This window comes from Macrotis lagotis, chromosome 1 (assembly GCF_037893015.1).
Source record: "Macrotis lagotis isolate mMagLag1 chromosome 1, bilby.v1.9.chrom.fasta, whole genome shotgun sequence".
NCBI lineage: Eukaryota > Metazoa > Chordata > Mammalia > Peramelemorphia > Peramelidae > Macrotis > Macrotis lagotis.
In genome coordinates this window covers 838705849-838724121 of record NC_133658.1, presented here as the reverse complement: position 1 = coordinate 838724121, position 18273 = coordinate 838705849, and the positions used below count along the sequence as shown (strand labels likewise).

Below are 18273 nucleotides of genomic sequence, written 5' to 3'. Positions count from 1 at the left end.
GTGATATACCTAATTGTAGATTGGAGCAGTTAAGTGGCACAGTAGATAGAGCACTGACCTTGGAATCAGGAGGATGGGACCTTGGGCAAGTTACTTAACCCTGATTGTCTCTCATCCAGGGTTGTCTCCAGTCATCCTGAATCACATGTGCTCACTAGAGCCAGATGGCTCTGGAGGAGAAAGTGAGACTGGTGACTATGCCCAGCAACTTCTCACTCATAATTCATGGGCTTGTCATGGCATCACCTCCCTGATATCTTGGTCTTCTTCCAGAACAAAGGACAAACATCAACATCAACATCATCATCATCAATTATAGATTAATATTGTTGTGATTATTAATTGTGTAATTGAAATATAATAAATCATAATAATGGAGATTAATATTTCTGTATACCATTAGGGTTCCAAAGGGTTAGCATGTTATAACCCAGAAACAATGAATGGAGGAGGGGGAGAAGATGATATGAATTTGGATCACAGATCTGCCACATGTACTTTAAGCAAAACTTTAAATATCCTGGTTCTCAATTTTCCCCTCTAGTAGAATGACAAAGATACCTAGATGATATCTTGAATCCTTTCCAGTCCTAAATCCTATGAAGAGGTGGAGGGAACAAATATTGTTAGCAGTCACATTTTATACATGAGGAAGTTGAAACTCAGAGTTTGAAAGAATGACTGAAAGTCTCATAAATTAAAAGTTTCAGAACTAGAATTTCAAAGGGCAATTCAAATCCAGAATATTTTCTGTTATGCCATGCTGCCCTTCTTGATTTCTCCATATAGTATTATGATCATTTTTTGTTTCCTAGACTTCTTTAGCAGTGTGTTCCACTGAGCAATAAATATTTATGAAGTGCCAACTATTTGCCAGGTACTGTGCTAAGTGCTGAGGATAAAAAGAATGACAAAGAAGCCTATGGACCCCTTCTTAGAACAGAGGTTATAAAGAAATAAAATAAAATACAGAGAGCTTCAACGCCTTGAGACCAAGACCAAGTCTTTTGTCTCTGTATCTATAGTGCTTATCAAAATGATTACACAAAATAGATTTAATAAATGTCTTTTATCTCATTGATATAGGTAACAGAAGGAAATATAAAAAACAAATTATAGAGAAATTCCAGATCATGAGGGATAGGAATGCTTGTCCTGGGGAATATGTGAATTTCCATCACCGATTCACACAGTTGTTGCTTCTACAAGAGTGTCGTCATAGAGAGCAAAAAGAACATGAGCTCCTGGCCCATGGAAGAGAACATGCTGAGATCATGGAAAATCAAGGACAACTTATAGAGGTGGAAGCTTTATTTGATCCTGATGAGAAAAGAAAAACCCATCCACAGATTGTTGTGCTTCGGGGGGCTGCTGGGATTGGAAAAACAACACTGGCCAGAAAGGTGATGTTGGATTGGGCAGAGGGAAATCTCTACCAGGACAAGTTCCACTATGTTTTCTATATCAATTGCAGAGAAATGAACCATTTGAAAGAGAAAAATACAAGATTTGTGGATTTGATTACTAATACTTGGCCTTCTCTGGAAGGTGTCATGACAGAAATCCTATCCCAACCAGAAAACCTCCTGTTTGTCATTGATGGTTTGGATGAATTGAAATTCCCTTGTGATGAGCACAGCTTCGATCTGTGTAAAGATTGGAATCGACAGCAACCTGTGCCTATTCTTCTGAGCAGTTTATTGAGGAAAACCATGCTTCCTGAATCTTCTCTCTTGATCACTACAAGATTCACTGCTCTCAGAAAATGTGATTTTTTATTTGAAAATCCACGTCATGTAGAGATCCTAGGGTTCTCTGAAGAAGATAGATGGAAGTATTTCTGCAAATTTTTTGGAGATGAAGATCAAGCTGAGCAAGTCTTTACCTTAGTAGTTAACAATGAAACTTTGTACACTATGTGCTTTGTCCCACTGATGTGTTGGATAATCTGCACTTGCCTGAAACAGCAAATGAGAAAAAAAAAAGATCTTAAACAGGCTTCTAAAACCACCACAAACTTATACATGTGTTACCTTTCCAGTTTAGTCACCCCTAGTGGCAGGAGCTGCCTGGTTCAGCACCACCGGGGTCTCTGTTACATGGCTGCTGAGGGAATTTGGGAGGGGAAAATCCTGTTTGATGAAGATGACCTCAGGAGACATGGGTTACAGCCATCAGATGTCTCTGCTTTCCTGGATATGCACATTTTTCAGAGAGATAGTGACTCTGAAAATTGCTACAGCTTCATTCACTTAAGTTTCCAAGAATTTTTTGCTGCCATGTTCTATGCCCTTGGGAAAGAGAAAGAAATTAATGTTAGCACAACTCCTCCAATCCCAGGGGTCAAAGACCTTCTAGTAAACTGCAGAGACTCTGCCACCAGCTTTGTGGCTTTAACAGTTTATTTTTTATTTGGTTTCCTGAATACAGGCAATGGAAAGAGGCTAGAGGAGATGTTTAATTGTAAAATATCACAAGAAATAAAGTTGGATTTACTGAAGTGGATACAAGCAGGGATTAAACAAGAGCATAAAGATTCATCTTTGAGGAATTATCTACCAGAAATATTTTCTCATTTATATGAAACTCAAAATGAGGAGTTTGTAACAAATGCAGTGGCTCCCTTCCCAGAATTCAGATTGATTATTTATTCCAAATTACATTTCTTGGTTTCTATTTTCTGCATCAAATTTTGTCATAATTTGGAAAGACTTCAACTCAACATTGCGTGAGTACCCCCATATATCTCTTATACTTCATCCAGTTCATTGGACTTCTGTTTTCCATTTATTTTAAAGAAGAACTGAATGTCAATCCCATGTTGAGATGATATTAATATTCAACCTTAAATCTTAGGAAAGTGTACATCCTTGGTAAACTCATTTTGTCCTTTCTTCGACTGAGGGTAGAAGGTACAGTGAACTAAAAGTATCTGGCCTTGTTACATTATTTAGTTAATCTTTGGTGCTGCCCCTGTCATTACCCTGGATTCAAGGTTTGGGTTATTTTTCGTTGTTTTTTTTAAGGAAAGAGTAAGTCCTCATGTCCATGAAAGCTCACAACTATCTTGAGAAAAGTTTCTTCTAGAGATTTACTAATATCAATTGAAATGACTGCTCCTAGGGGCAGCTAAATTGCAGTGGATAGAGCACTGGCCCCTGAGTTCAAATCTGGCCCCTGAGTTCAAATCTGACCTCTGAGTTCAAATCTGACCTCAGACACTTAAATTACTTAGCTGTGTGACTTTCCACAAGTCACTTAACCCCATTGCCTTGCAAAAGCTAAAAAAAAAAAAAAAAAAAAAAAAAAGAATGTTCCTCCGGTTTTCCTCTTCTACCTAATAACAAACTTTTTGTTGTTAACAATCTGGTTCATACCAGAAGTGAAAGCTATAAGAGGAAATGAAGGAAATATGCACTTATTAAATGCCTACTATGAATCAGGAACTTGCTAGACACTTTACAAATACTATCTCAGTATCTCAGTTTATCCTTACAACCTGAGGAGGCAGGTGCTTGACAAGGGTCATAGAGCTAGTAAATATATGAGCCTAGAATTGACCTCAGGTTTTCCTGGCTTCAGGTTCAGAACTATATATACTATTTTAACCTAGTTATAGAAAAAAATATAACATTAGGAATGGAGAAATGATTTTTTTGTTTTGTTTTTGTTTTTTTCAAGGCAATGGGGTTAATTGAGTTGCCCAAGGTCACACAGCTAGGTAATTATTATTAAGTGTCTGAGTTCAGATTTGAATTCAGATCCTCTTAATTCCAAGGCCAGTACTCTATCCACTATGCCATCTAACTGCTCTGAGAAATGACTTAATACAGTTTATCACCAACTACCATATTTTTCCCAAAGTAAAACCAGGTCTCATGTTAATTTTTGCTCCAAAAGATGCATTAGTATCTACTTTCAAGGGATGTCTTTTTTCATATACAGCAATCTACATATTATTAATTTATTCATGTATTAAAAATCTCCACTTATTCATGTATAACAATTTCCATTTATCCACATACAGTTAAATCATCTTCTGGAACATCATAACTCTCCAAACCCTGAATTCCAGTCCAAATTTTTTGTGACTCCAATTCCTGTAGAAACATTGACCCAAATTTTTCATATACAACAATAGACCTCTCCTAAATGAGCACTTCTTGTTCATGTAGACTGCTCATAAAGCATTGCCATCACAACTGTCAGTGATTTTTATCCCATAAATTCTTCACCCAAGTCACCACCTCTTGCAGGCTAGGTTTCACATAGTTTCCCTGATGATTTCTCTTTATTCCATTCTCAATGATCCTTGAATAGTTTGTTTATAGCAATATCAAGAATCTGGGGATCCCTGATCATCATTTTATCTATTCTTCTCTCTGCAAGGAAGTTCTTCATGCTTTAGTAGAGTGAGTGCTGGCTAAATCTCAGGCTAGCAGACCTCTTTGGCCACCTGGCAAAACAAGTGATAGGATTAAATCGACCCATTTCCTTATAACTACTTATATGCACCAGACTTTTTTGGTTTCAAGAACATAAATGCTTGAAATGTATTCAATCTTATCTTTCTTGCCCTTAGTGATGATTAGAGGTGGGGTTTTCTTTCCATCCAGACATTATCAAGTGTACACATTATTTGTATATTATGTCTATACTCCAATTAATCATTCAACAATAGATTTTGAGTTCATTTGATTACATAGGCACTTATCTCTCATCCAAAGGTGCTTGCTTGGATATTTACAAGTAATTATAATTTAAATGATCATTTATTTTAAGTGTTAGTGCCAATTATTTATTTATATTAGTTATAGATTAATACTATTCTATAATTCAATATGTCCTTCATGTGTTGCATCAGATATACTAAATACATTCATCTGACTGATGATATTAACTGGGACTTATTTTGGGGGTAGGGCTTATATTATAAACATCCTGAAAAATCATGCTAGGGCTTATTTGGGGTGGGGCATATGGTCTCTGACCTTAGGCAATTTATGTAACCATGCTAGGTCTCCGTTTCTTCATCACTAAAATGAAGATATAGAACTAGATGGTCTCTGAGGTCCCTTCCTGCTCCAATAGTTTAGAATTCTAGAATGCCAAATCGTTAGGATTGGTAAATAAAATGTCATGAAGAAAATGAATTCTATGGAAGAAAAGTGGGACAATTATATAGAAAATATTAAATGAGAAGGTGATAGGGCAGAAAACATCTTATGTTAAGTAATGTATGAAATATGAAAAGATTTTGAAAAAGATCTACAAGAAATTGGTGAGTCTGAATGGTCTTCTTCACAGAATAGGGAAGTTAGAAGTTCTTGACGTGTTTAGAAATAAGGTATAATGATGATATTACTCAACTAGTTCTATACCATTTTAATTTATAGTTTCCAAAATGTTTTACCTTTCCTGAGTTCTTACTGTTACCATGCAGGAATAAATGAGATATTATATTTAAAATGATTCATAAAACATAAAATGTCATATAAGCCTAAATTTACCTCTTCACATTTTCCCTGTTGTTCCAATTTCTGCCTTCAGAAGTTAAAGTCTATTCACTTTCACACGACATTCCTTGAAATACATGAAGACAACTATCAGATCCTCTAAATCTTCTCTTATCCAAGTTAACATTTCAATTTTCATCAATTAATCCTCATATGAAATATATTCACGGAATATCATGGTCAAGGTTTTTCTCCTTTCAATGTCATTATTAAACTATTGTGGCCAAAACTGAGCAGAATATTATGGAATACCAGTTAGGAATTACCATCCCTATTTTTAGGGGAAAAATAAATGGTGGATAAAATTATACTCAGGAAGAAAAGTGGGACAATTGGAAAATTATGTAGAGAATATGAAATGAAATGATGACAGAGTGGGAGATGTGTTAAATTATGTATGAGAGATGAGAAAATCAAGAGAAAGATCCAGAAGAAATTGTGAAGTTCCTTTGTGAAAGATATATGGAGAAAACACACAGGAATCCCATGCCATAAGAAGGTATGGGTGGATTAAATTGACTTCTTTGAAGACACTTAACACCATGGATTTCAATTTTTATATACTGCTAAATATTCCTTTATGTTGGTCATCAGTTATTATTTTCTAACTTCCTTTCTAACTTTGTCACCTAAATTCTAATTTCTCTTTTGAACCATTCTGGATCACTCCATTGTGGTACCAGAATCTTTTTGGACTGGGCATCAGTTAAATTTCTGCTATCTTGAAATATTTAATCTTTAGGAAATACTAGTAGTCATTCTCCCTTCTAATTTTAGTATAATTTCTGTTGATTTATTTTCATCACATCTTTGCTGTTGTTCAGTTGTTTCAGTCTTATCTGATTCTTCCTATCCCCCTTTGAAGCTTTCCTGGCAAAATGCTGGAACTTCAGCTCATTTTACTGATGAGGAACTGAGACAAAAAGAGATAAGTGACTTGTCATAGATCATATAGCTAGTGTCTGAGGTCAAATTTAAACTCAACTTTTCCTGACTCCTGGCCTGTCATTCTATCCACTGTAACATGTAACTGTACTCTAGCTTTTTAATTTGCTTTTACTATTTTTGAAGCTTTTTATTGTCTTCGTCTTTTACCTAGTTATTTACTTTCTGATTCATCCTCCTTTGAGTCTGGATTTACCCACCAAGGAGAAGATCATGATGCTCTCTTATCTTCCCCATATTGGGAAATTTACTTTTCTATTTCCTTGATCCCTGCTCCAGTGAGTTTCTTGGGGCATAGGAGTTACGCTATCTGGATTTCAACATCTTCAGGCCTGATGCAGCACTACATAATAGCTACCTTATTAACAGTCCTTTAGATTTGGTTTGACTGAATCAGTGACTACCACTTGTTTGAGGTTTTGGAAAGGGCAATGTCAAGCTCAGGCTAGTCTGCCATCTTGGTGTTTGTAGTTAAGTAACACCTCAGGCAGAAGGAAACTCAATCCTTCTCTCTCTTTATTTCTCTACTTTCCCCTACATGAATGGACTATGGCAATGTCCACTGCTTGTTGCAATAAATATGGGTGGAATGCACTGTCAGAATTTCCATAACCAGAGGAAATCCATGAGTGGATTCCAAAGTATAATTGCTAGTAGAATCACCTATCAGTGGAATATCTTGACCAAAGAATATATAATATATAATTCATTGTAGCAAGAGTACTGGATCTTTAGTCAAGGAATATAAATTCTGCATTAGTCCCCCATTCTTCCCACTAATATGACTTTATAAAAGACATAAAATTAATCCATCAATGAATAAATATATATTTTTGTCCAGTCAGTATTTTAAGTTCTGGGAATAAAAAAGCAAAATATTAAATATTTCCTGCTCTCAAGGGTCTTATATTCTATCAGTAAAGCTATGCATTTCTAGGGGCAGCTAGGTGGTACAGTGGATAGAGCACTGGCCCTGGAGTCAGGAGTACCTGAGTTCAAATCCGGCCTCAGACACTTAACAATTTACCTCTGTGGCCTTGGGCAAGCCACTTAACCCCATTGCCTTGAAAAAACTAAAAAAAAAACCTAACAAAAAAAGCTATGCATTTCTATAAACATCTATGCAGCCTATAGAAAGTGAATACAGAATAGTTTCACAAAGTGAATACATAATAATTTCAGAGTATAATTATACAACAAATTATATAACAAGCTGGGGTAGCTAGAAATGCTTTATGTAGCTGAACTTTTAAAGAGGCTATTTTTAGGCAAGATAATTATCCCTGTTTGCCTTGGTTTCCTTAACTGTATAAAAAAATGAATGTGAGAAGGAAATGACGAGCTACACATCATCTTTGCTTTTAAAAAGTGTTAATTAGTGCTTTTTAAAAAACTTGGATGAAGTTTTTTTTTTTACTTTTCTATATCTCTTTTCAGCAGGTTCCAACCGAAGTCACATCAATTTGCAGTTTCCCAACTTTCTGAAGTGGACTGGAAGCATCTATTTTCAGTGCTTGCCAAGAATCAAAACCTAAGGGAGCTGGACCTGAGTGGCACAGAACTTGACAATTCAGCTATGAAGGCCTTTTGTTCTGAGCTAAGTCAGTCTACCTTTAAACTACAGAAACTGAGGTGAGTTTGAGGTAATTCACTGAAGAGGATACCATAAATTTGAGGGTAGGGAAGATAAAACAAGGGGCAGAGAAGTGGTAGTGAAAAGGAGGAAAAAAGGTAGAGATAAAAATATAAAAGGCACAAATGGAAAGTTTAAAATGGAAAAATATAGAAAATGAATTACAAGAAAAGAGAGGCATTTGAGTGTCTTGGAATTGTATATATTAAGAGCTGGAAGAAACTTTAAGGGTTTCTTAAAGGTTATCTAGGCTAATTCCCTAATTTTATAGATAAGTAAGCTGAGATCTAGGAAGTATGTGATTACCCAAGGTTACACAGGTTGCAAGAGACAAACCTGGGATTTCCTCTAAGGACCTGTGACAAAACAGAAACAAGAAGATCATCAGAACAGTGACTCTTATGGGGAAAAACTTGTTGAATAATTAGCATTTTCCCAAAATGAGATCCCTGTTATTGGATGATATCAGGTAGATGTTTTATGGTTGTTTATCAAGTATATTGTAAAAGATTGTAAAAGATGTCACTATTCAAGTCTAGGTGACCTCTGAGGTAGATGCCCACAACACCAAGATTATGTGTGCTCTGATCCCTTTGTATTAGGTTCTTGTGATGAGCATTGAGGGGAAACTAATTTATATGAAAAGAGCTGTATCAATGAAGACCAGTGAATGGATGGGAAAAGGGTTTATGGGTTGTGCAAAGAATGAAAGTATTGAAAACAAAGATTGGTGAAACAGAAACCAATACAACTGTCTTTCAATGGGTGATGGGGTACACAGTCCAGATTAATTTCTTGGGTTGTCCAGTGCTAAGGATTCTACTCTGTTCCTAGAGGCTGAAGGAATGCCAATCTTTGGAAGGAGTAGTAAACTTATGACAGAGAAGCCATTCCTGCCTTGTCTCAGGACACAAGGCTTCTCTGCACAGTACAAATCAGCCTTCTCATACTTCTTTAAGTTCTGAAATGACCTAAGAGCATGTTTTGATTTGAAGAGTTTTGAGATGGGAGATGTTTCAATGAATGTTTCGTTGGATTTATAAAAGCAAGAGGAGGGGCGGCTAGGTGGCGCAGTGGATAAAGCACCAGTCCTGGAGTCAGGAGTACCTGGTTTGAAATCCGGTCTCAAACACTTAATAATTACCTAGCTGTGTGGGCTTAGGCAAGCCACTTAGCCCAGTTTGCCTTGCAAAAATAAAAAAAAAGCAAGAGGAATAATGAAATTATGAAGTTAATGAGATTAGATAATAGCTTAGCTGTGTTTCTACTGTCTTTTCTTTGAGAGATTTGGGAGCAAGGGTGTGAACTCTAGGGAAAGAAGTTCATTTCCACTCTGAATTTTTTTTTCTTGTAGTTTGTCAAAATGTCAGCTCACTGCCTCTTGTTGTCAGCTCCTTTCATCACTCCTTAAGAACAACATAAATCTAACATCTCTGGACCTGAGCATGAATTTCCTTGGGGATGAAGGAATGAAAGTACTATGTGAAGTCTTAAGAAATAAGAATTGCAATATACAAGAGCTGAGGTAAATCCACACAGATTACTTTTGAGAGGAGTCCTTTGTGAATTTGGGACTCATCTCAGAATTTGAAGGGATTACAGATCATCTGGTTGAACCCTTCTACAACCAAGAATTTACTTTGCATCATTCCTAGCAAGTGATTTATATATACATATATATATAATATATAAAATATATATATTATATATATATATATGTATAAACTTTTGCTTGAATACCTCAAGCAGGGAAAAGCCCAATGATAATGTTGAATTTTTTTAATTGTTAAAATACTCTATTTGTCATTGAGTTCTGTTTCATAGATTGACCCTCCTAGAATTGTCCTCATTGATTAAGAGATTTTTCCTCCTTCTGACTTCTCCAATATATGAAGTGATTGTTATGACAAAGAAGATAGTCATTTCTGGAGTAGAGAGCAACAGACTTATGTTAACAATGATTCTAATTAGCTCTGGTTCTTAATTCTCACTGACCAACCCTCAGTCAGGAACATTGGCACCATTCTAGGAAATGATCCAAGGCACTCCTTTAGACTTCATCTTTTATTCTTTATTAAAACTTTATGCTCAGATGCCATAATGGCATCACATTTTCTAACTTTGATAAATTCCTAAATTATCTTGGATTCTTTGTTTCAGAGATATGCATACTTTCTCCAAGAAATTTCTTTCTCATTTCCTTGGTCACTGTCAGCCTTTGAGAATCCATTCCTCACACTTACCTCCATCTTTCCATAGTTCTTCACTTTAACACACTTCAGACCACAAGAAAATATTTTTATAATGCAGTTTTTTACACAAACAAAAGGAAATGATAGATTAAGATAATATACTAGCACAAAGTCTATACAAGGATATATACAAATAAAATACTTTGTCAAGAAAAGGCTAAATTTCCTATTTTGTACTTTCTACTTGTGATTTCCCAGTTTAGCTCGGCCATTCCATTTATCACTCTACCTGGGACTTGACCAAGAGAGTATAGAAATACCAGGGATAGTGATGGGGGCAATCTCTTTTATGGAGATGAAAAAGGGCAGAATGAGAACTGAGGAGAGTAATTACATTTCACTGTATGCTGATCTATATTAAAGAAATTAATTTGAGATAAATCTGTAAAGTTCACGTGTCAGGAATCTGGAAAGCTTTGAATGCCAAAGTTTCTACTCAGAAGGTAATGGAGAGTCACTGCAGGATTTTTGGAATATCATGCTATCCAGCTCCCCTCATCATCTACTAAGAGAAGAGAATAAATGGGTCCTCAGACCTCAAAATTCAAAACAATTCAACCCATTCACAGGTTATCCTCAAAATTCATACAAGTCCCACATTTCTTTATAGTCAGCAGAACAAAGATTGAGAAGACAAATTTTCCACATAAATGAATTTGGTTGCACTAGACAAGGCCTTTCTGTCTCTCTTCTAGAGGTCTAGTTGGCAGTAGGAGGAAGAAGTTAATATTCATTTGTAGATTTTGTTTCCCTATCAGGGTACCTCCACTCACAATTTGTTGACCTTCAGATTTCCTTGAAAGCTCAAAAAAAAAAAGATAGGGGAAGACACAGACATCTTAGAGACCCAGACCTTAGAGACTACCTAAAGAGAAGTTATTGAGCCTTCATCTGGGATAAGGAATAGGATGTGATGGGATTTCAAAGTGAGGCAGGAAAAGCATTATAGGATTTTGGAGAGCAAGCTTATGGATTGCTGACATCCTCAGTTTTTCACTCACACTCACCCACCTTATTTATCTAATCTATTTTTGAATCTTGTCTTTTTTTTTTTACTGTCATATCATCTCTTGGTTGAATCCTCTTCTTTCCATGCACAGAACCACCACCTTCATCTCGTCTTACCTTAACTATATTGCAACGTCCTTCTAACTGGTTGTTTCTGTCTTGTTTTTCCTCAGTCAAATCTTTCTTATCAGAATAGTACTTATCTATCAGAATTATTTTCCTAGAGCAAATGTCAAAGTATGTCATCCCACTAGTCATTAAACTCCAGTGACTCCTTATAACCTATAAAAAATCAAATATAAAGACTTCTGTTTTGAAATTAAAGCCCTTTACCATCTGATCCCTTTTCATTTTCATTTTTATTATATTGCTTTTCTCCATGTGCCCTGCAAGATGGAGAGATTGGCTTACTTGGCATTCTCGGTATTTGACTCTCTCCCTGTTCTGTGCCTTTCCATTGCTTGTCTCTTCATGCTGGAAATGCTCTCCCTCCACACTTCTTAACTATGTTGCCTTAGGTTTATTTTAAAACTCAACCTAAATTCCATCTTCTAAAGGAGGTCTTTACTGGTACCTCTAAAACTCGTCTCTTTTACCTCTCCCCCCTTCCATTACCTTCATCTGCTTTGTATAAATCTCATATGTACCTACTTGATGACATGCCATATTTCCCATTAGTCTGGGTTATCTGAGAACAGGGAACAATGGTTTTGTTCTGTTCTGCTCTGTTCGTTATATCTCCAGCACTTAGCACAGTTCCTGAAACACAGTAAGTAATAAATGCTCATAGACTGGCTAAGGCAAGGGATCAAAGACACTAATGCTCTGTGTCTTTCTAAAACAAAATAAAAAAAAAAACCCATAGGCATAATTCCTTTTTAAAAGAAATAGAACCAGTGGACTGATGGAATTATTTCTTTCATTTCTTGCAACTCCTGCAGATTGTCCAGATGCCACTTTTCAAATTCTTGCTGTGAGAATTTTTCTTCTGCTCTCAAGACCCATGGAAAAATGAAATATTTAGATCTGAGTGAAAATAACCTTGAAGATGTTGGGATGAACCAGATTTGTGAAACCTTGGGAAATCCAGACTATAACCTCCAGAAATTAAAGTAAGTCTCTCAGCAAAGAAGATTACTTTAGATTTTTCAGTGAACTGAGAAAAAGGGGAGATGCCTGAGGAAAATGAAATCAATTCACAAGAAAGTTTTCAATCATTTCAGATTTGGTTTTTTTTTTTTTGCAAGAAGTTTGATATACTATACATGTGTAGTCATGGAAAATATCTTTTTATAGTTGTATTGTGAAAGAAAACACATACCAAAATTAAAAAAAAACAAGAAAAGTAAGTTTCTTTTAAAAAAAGGATCTTCAATCAGACTCTAATAATAAATCTTCCTTTTGAGATGAACAGTTTTGTAATCATCTTGGATCATTGTGTTGATAATAATTATTAATTCATTTATAGTTGCATTTGCTCTATAACATCTCTTCATGGTTTAGTTCACTTCACATTACATCAGTTCTTGAAAGTTTTTAAACGTTTTTCTGGTATCATCCTGGACATCATTTCTTGCAGTATAACAGAATTCCATCACAATCATATACCACAACTTTTTCAGTTACTATCCAATAAATGAATATCTTTTCAGTTTCCAATTCTTTGCCATCACAAAAAAGAACTGCTATAATTTTTTTTGCAATCTAGTCCTTTTTCTTTTCTTATCTCATTGAGATACAAAGCTAGTAGCAGTATTTGGGGTCAAAGCAAATTTTCACTTTTATAATTATGGGGGCATAGTTCCAACTTGCTCTTTAGTATCAGTTCAAAATTTTACCAACAGTGCGTTAGTATCTCAATTTCCCCCACATAATCTTTAACATTTACTATTTTCCTTCTCTGTCATAATAGTAAATCTGATAGAGGTGAGATGATACTTCAGAGTTGCTTGTCTATCTTTAATCAATAGTGATTTAAGCATTTTTTCACAGGATTATAGTCTTGAAAATTTCCTGTTCATATCCTTTGATCAATTATCAATTGGAGAAGGTCTCTAATTTTTTATATAAATTTGATTCAGTTCTTTATATATTTGAGAAATGAGGTCTTTATCATAAAAACTTTGTTTTTTAATTATAATTATTGTATATTTTCTGCTATCCTATTTCTCTATTGAGCCTATGCTTTTCACCCTGTCTATCCTCAAAAGTGTTTTGTTCTGATTACCTCTTCTCCTTCTCTGTCCTCTTTTCTAATAGATCAGCTCTGTCTTCTCTTATACCCTTCCCCTCCTACTTTTCTGGAGGGTAAGTTACATTTCTATATCCAACTGAATGAGTAATTCTCTCTTTGAGTTCTGATGAGAAAAAGGTTCAAAGGTTTTTTCCCCACTTCTTCCGTCTTCTCCTTCACTGTCAAAATTTTCCCATGCCTCTTTTATGTGAGATAATTCCCCCTACTCTACTTCTCCCTTTCCTTATTCTTCTCCCAGTGAATTCCTCTTTCTCACCTTTTAATGTTATTTTTTTAAGATAACATTCCCTCAGTCTATGTATGCTCCTTGTAATTGTCTTAATTCTGACAAAATCTAAGGAATTCCAAATATTATCTTTCCATATAAGAATGTCAACAGTTTAATCTTATCAAATCTCTTAAAATTTCTTTTTCCTGTTTACATTTTATGCTTCTCTTGGTTCTTATATTTGAAAATAAAATTTTGCATTCAACTCTAATGTTTTCATCAGGAATATTTGAAATTCTTCTATTTCATTAAATCTTTGTTTTTTCCCCCTAAAGGATTATACTCAATTTTGTTGAGTATAAAACCTAGTTCCTTTGTCCTCCAAAATATCCTTTGCTTTCTGATCCTTTAAAGAGGAAGATGCTAAATTTTGTGTTAAAATGATTGCAACTCCATGTTATTTGAATTGTTTCTTTCTGGTTGAATGAAATATTTTCTCCTTCATCTAGGCCTCTGGAATTTGGCTACAATATTTCTTTGAGGAGATGATCAGTGGATCCTTTAATTTCTCATTTCTAGAATAGGGCAATTTTTCTTGAAAATTTCTTGAAATGTGATGCCTAATCTCTTTTTTTAATCATGACTTTCAGGTAATACAATAATTCTCAAATTCTCTCTCCTACATCTATTTTCCAGATATGTTGTTTTTCCAATGATATATTCTACCTTTTCTTCTATTTTTTCATTCTTTTGATTTTGTTTAATTTTTTTTGATGTTTCATGGTTATCACTCCCCCAATTCTAATTTTTAAGAAATTATTTTCTTAAGTGAGATTCTGTGATTCCATTTCCATTTAGCTAGTTTTATTTTTAACGAGTTATTTTCTTGGGGAAATTTTGTACATGTTTCTGGCCATGTGGGCAATTCTGATTTTTAAGGCGATCTCCTCTTCAGTGAAGGTCTTTGCCTTTGTCATCATTTGGTCTCTTCTGGGTTTTTTTGAGATTGTTACTTTCTTTAATATTTTTGTGCTACCTTTACCAAGAAGTTCGCTCTATTTTCATGATTTTTTTGCATCACTCTGATTTCTCTTTCCAATTTTTTCTTCTACTCTGATTTTAAAAATTCACTTTGAGCTCTTCTGTGACCTGAGACCAATTTACATTATCTTTGTTTTGGAAGTAGCAATTTTTGTTGAAGTAGTAGTAGATATTGTTATTTTCCTCTGAATTTGTATTTTGATCTTCTTTGTGACCATAGCAACTTTCTAAAGTGTGGTATTTTTTTTGTTGTTTGCTCATTTTTTTCCAGTGTATTTCCTGACTTTAATCATCAAAATCCAATTCTTCTCCTAGGTTAAAGAAGACACTGTCCCAAGTTTTGTTTTCTTTTTTGCAGTTATTTTCATAGGTAATTTGGGGGGACCATAAGTTTTTTTCTTTTCTCAAGTGGTATGATTTAAGAAAGGTATATTTATCACTCTTCTGGCCTTTGCTCTGTTGTGTGGGTGACCATAGACACCCTTCTCTGCTATGAAACTGTGATCAAGGTTCCTGTTCCCCAGAAGTTACAAGTTCTAGTGTTGTTAGTGATCCTCCTCTCCCTGATCTTATGACCCAGGACTTGAACTAAGATCTATGTATAGGCAATGCAACAGAGTTCTGTAGCCCATGCCAGCAAAAAGACTGCATTATTCTCACCTGTTGTCCAACCCCCTTATCCTTTGTGGTGGAGAAAGGTCCAGAAACTGCCACTATGGCTGTTAATTCAGACATTCCCAATGCCCATTGCTAGTTTGCCGAGGCCTAACCTGTAATACAGTCTCACCCTAGTGTGACAGATCTTTCCTGCCACCTTTCCTAGATTTCTTGGGCTGGAAAATTGTTACATTGCATCCTTTTGTAGGTTTCATCACTCCATAATTCATTCTGAGACATTATTTAAAGTTACTTGGAGGGTAATTTGAAAGAACTTAAGGAAGTCCCTGCTTTTTCTCTGCTATCTTGGCTCTATCTCTCCATGTGTGCTTTTCCTAAGATATGAATAGAAGTAAAAGCAAAGGAAAATAATTGAAAATGAATTTGAATAGCACAGTTCTTTAAGAATTGTGACAAAAAGCTAAGACCCCCTTAAGAAAGGAAGTTGACAATGAATTCTGATGATAATGACAGAGATTTTGTTTCATTTGTTGAATGAGAAAGCATGAACAAGGAAGGAATAAGACTATCTTTTGGAGGTAGATGGAATGTTGATAAATGATAACAGACCTAAGCTATTGAATTACAATTTCACTTCTGTTTTTTTCTTCCAATAAAAATTATTCTATGAGCTGTCACTCTAACCAAATCATTCATTTGAGTAGATGAGATAGGACAAAAATGGTTAACAGGAATTAGAAACAGCACTAATTACTAGGGTCTTAGAGAGTCTAGCCAACCTTGATTAGTTCATGTTGTCATACTCAGCTAAATCATATCAGATTACAGGAAAAATTGAGAGTGGTCAAGAATATTGTGGAAAATAAAAGTTGTTTTTTCAGAAAGGAGAAACAAGGCATAAGACAAATGCTTACACTTTACTGTCACTGATGAATGAATTAATTAATTAATTAATGGATTGATGGTTAGATGGATGTATGAAAAGTCTTTTGTTTCTTTGATTGGAATTTTTTTGTCATTTATGGTTAATCTTAAATTTAAAATTGGACTGCTTCCCAAGTTTCATTATTCATCAGAAAACATTATTCTATGTTTTTCTCCTTTTTCTTGTGTGTAGAGAATAATCTTTTTTATTTGAAGTTCTCTCTCCTGATGGCAGGAGACCTTATCTTTTCTAAATCTAATTGTTAAATTTAACTATTATAGGAGCAGTTAGGTGGTACAGTGGATAGAGCATTAGCCCTGGACTCAGGAGGACCTGAGTTCAAATGTGACCTCGGACACTTAATAATTACCTAGCTGTGTGACCTTGGGCAAGTCACTTAACCCCATTGTGGGGGGGTGTAAATGTAGCCACTATGTGTCTTTCAGTTTGCAGTCCTTTTTTTTCTAAAGGTGATCTGTAAATTATTTCATTTGGTAATTAATTTTCCCAGTTTAGAAGTTCTGAGAAATTTTCATCCCTTTATCATTTTATCACAATGTTAAGATTTCCTTGTCCTCTCATATTCTTTTGAGAGATCTCTAATTCTTAGGTTGTCTCTATGCATCCTGCCTTCAAGTTCAGTATGTTTTGTTGTACAGTGAGCTTATTTATTTATTTTTTTACTTCTCTTCTTCTGGACTGTCCTTAACTTCAATGTATTTATATTTCCAAACTATTGTTCTTTCCTTTGCTTCTTTGGTGAGGCTTGCCTTTGCTGATTCAAATTGTTTTTAGCTCTTTCATTTCCTAAAATTTCATGTGATTCTTTGTCTTATAAAGAAAGATATCATTTTCCTTCATTTTTTCAGTATTTATGCCCAAATTCATTTACCAAGCCTAAAGGTCATATTTCTTTCTGTTGTTATTGTTTTTCCTGTTGATTAATCTATTTATGTTCGTGGTCTTTGAATTTTTCTTTCTACTGAAATCTTCTGTACTTTCAGTTCTTTTTTGCCTCTTTTTTCCCTTTTTGCTCACTTCTCAAACCTCTCCTCTCTGATTCTAGTATCCTTAGTGAGTAGAACTCAAAGCATCTCAACCTCATCCCACACCACACAATTCATGATTCATAGGCTCTTTGATAGTAAGAACTGAATCAGGCAGATGCTGATCTCTTTGCTTCAGTTTTTGGGGAATACTATATAACCTTGTATATGCATAGTGTCCTATCCTAATAACCTGCCTCACTTCTATTATTTATGGGCTGGGCTGGATGGGGAGAGGATTATTTGTCTGTTACTTCACATAAGACCAAACGGTACAGCACAGTGAACTACTTCATGAGAGAAAAAGAATTCAAAAAAAGTATTAAATTTTTCTTTTGGGGTTCTCTTTGCTGTAGACTCTCCCAGTGCCATCTTACTGCTGCCTGTTGTCAGACTCTCTCTACTTGCATCAAGAATCAAAGCTTGACACATCTGGATGTGAGTGGCAACATTCTTCATGATTATGGAATGCAACTGCTGTGTGAAGCTTTAAGACACCCTTCCTGTAATCTACATAAATTGTTGTAAGATTCCTCAAGTTTCTTTGTGTATTATCCTCTACAAATTTGGAATCAGGAAGAGAAGTTTTGAGAATTAACATGAATTAGAGAAAAAATCTAAAAGTCTAGAGTGTGTCAGGGAGGGGATCTGAGGTCACCTTTATGCAATGTTCAAGGTCCTCTCCAGCCCAATAAACTGGGAATGAGACTATTCTTCACCTCTAGTATCCTACCTCCTACCTCTGTACTGAGGTAGACTGTTCTACCTGAATAAATTAATTCCTTCTAATCTGCATTTCTTAAATTCCTAGCAATGGTCAAGGGTCA

General features: G+C 35.1%; 1 protein-coding gene across 4 annotated transcripts in view; it reads left to right on the top strand.

Annotated features, from left to right (window-relative positions):
- Positions 1-18273, top strand: part of LOC141508618 (NACHT, LRR and PYD domains-containing protein 3-like) — a 46156-nt gene that overhangs the window by 9223 nt on the left and 18660 nt on the right. For 3 of the 4 annotated variants that reach the window (XM_074217394.1, XM_074217397.1, XM_074217396.1), the window contains exons 3-7: positions 1087-2728; positions 7899-8093; positions 9449-9619; positions 12296-12466; positions 17803-17970. In XM_074217394.1, coding sequence (XP_074073495.1) covers positions 1087-2728; positions 7899-8093; positions 9449-9619; positions 12296-12466; positions 17803-17970 — 2347 coding nt within the window. The remainder of the gene's footprint in view (positions 1-1086; positions 2729-7898; positions 8094-9448; positions 9620-12295; positions 12467-17802; positions 17971-18273) is intronic. The other variant, XM_074217395.1, reaches the window with a different exon arrangement.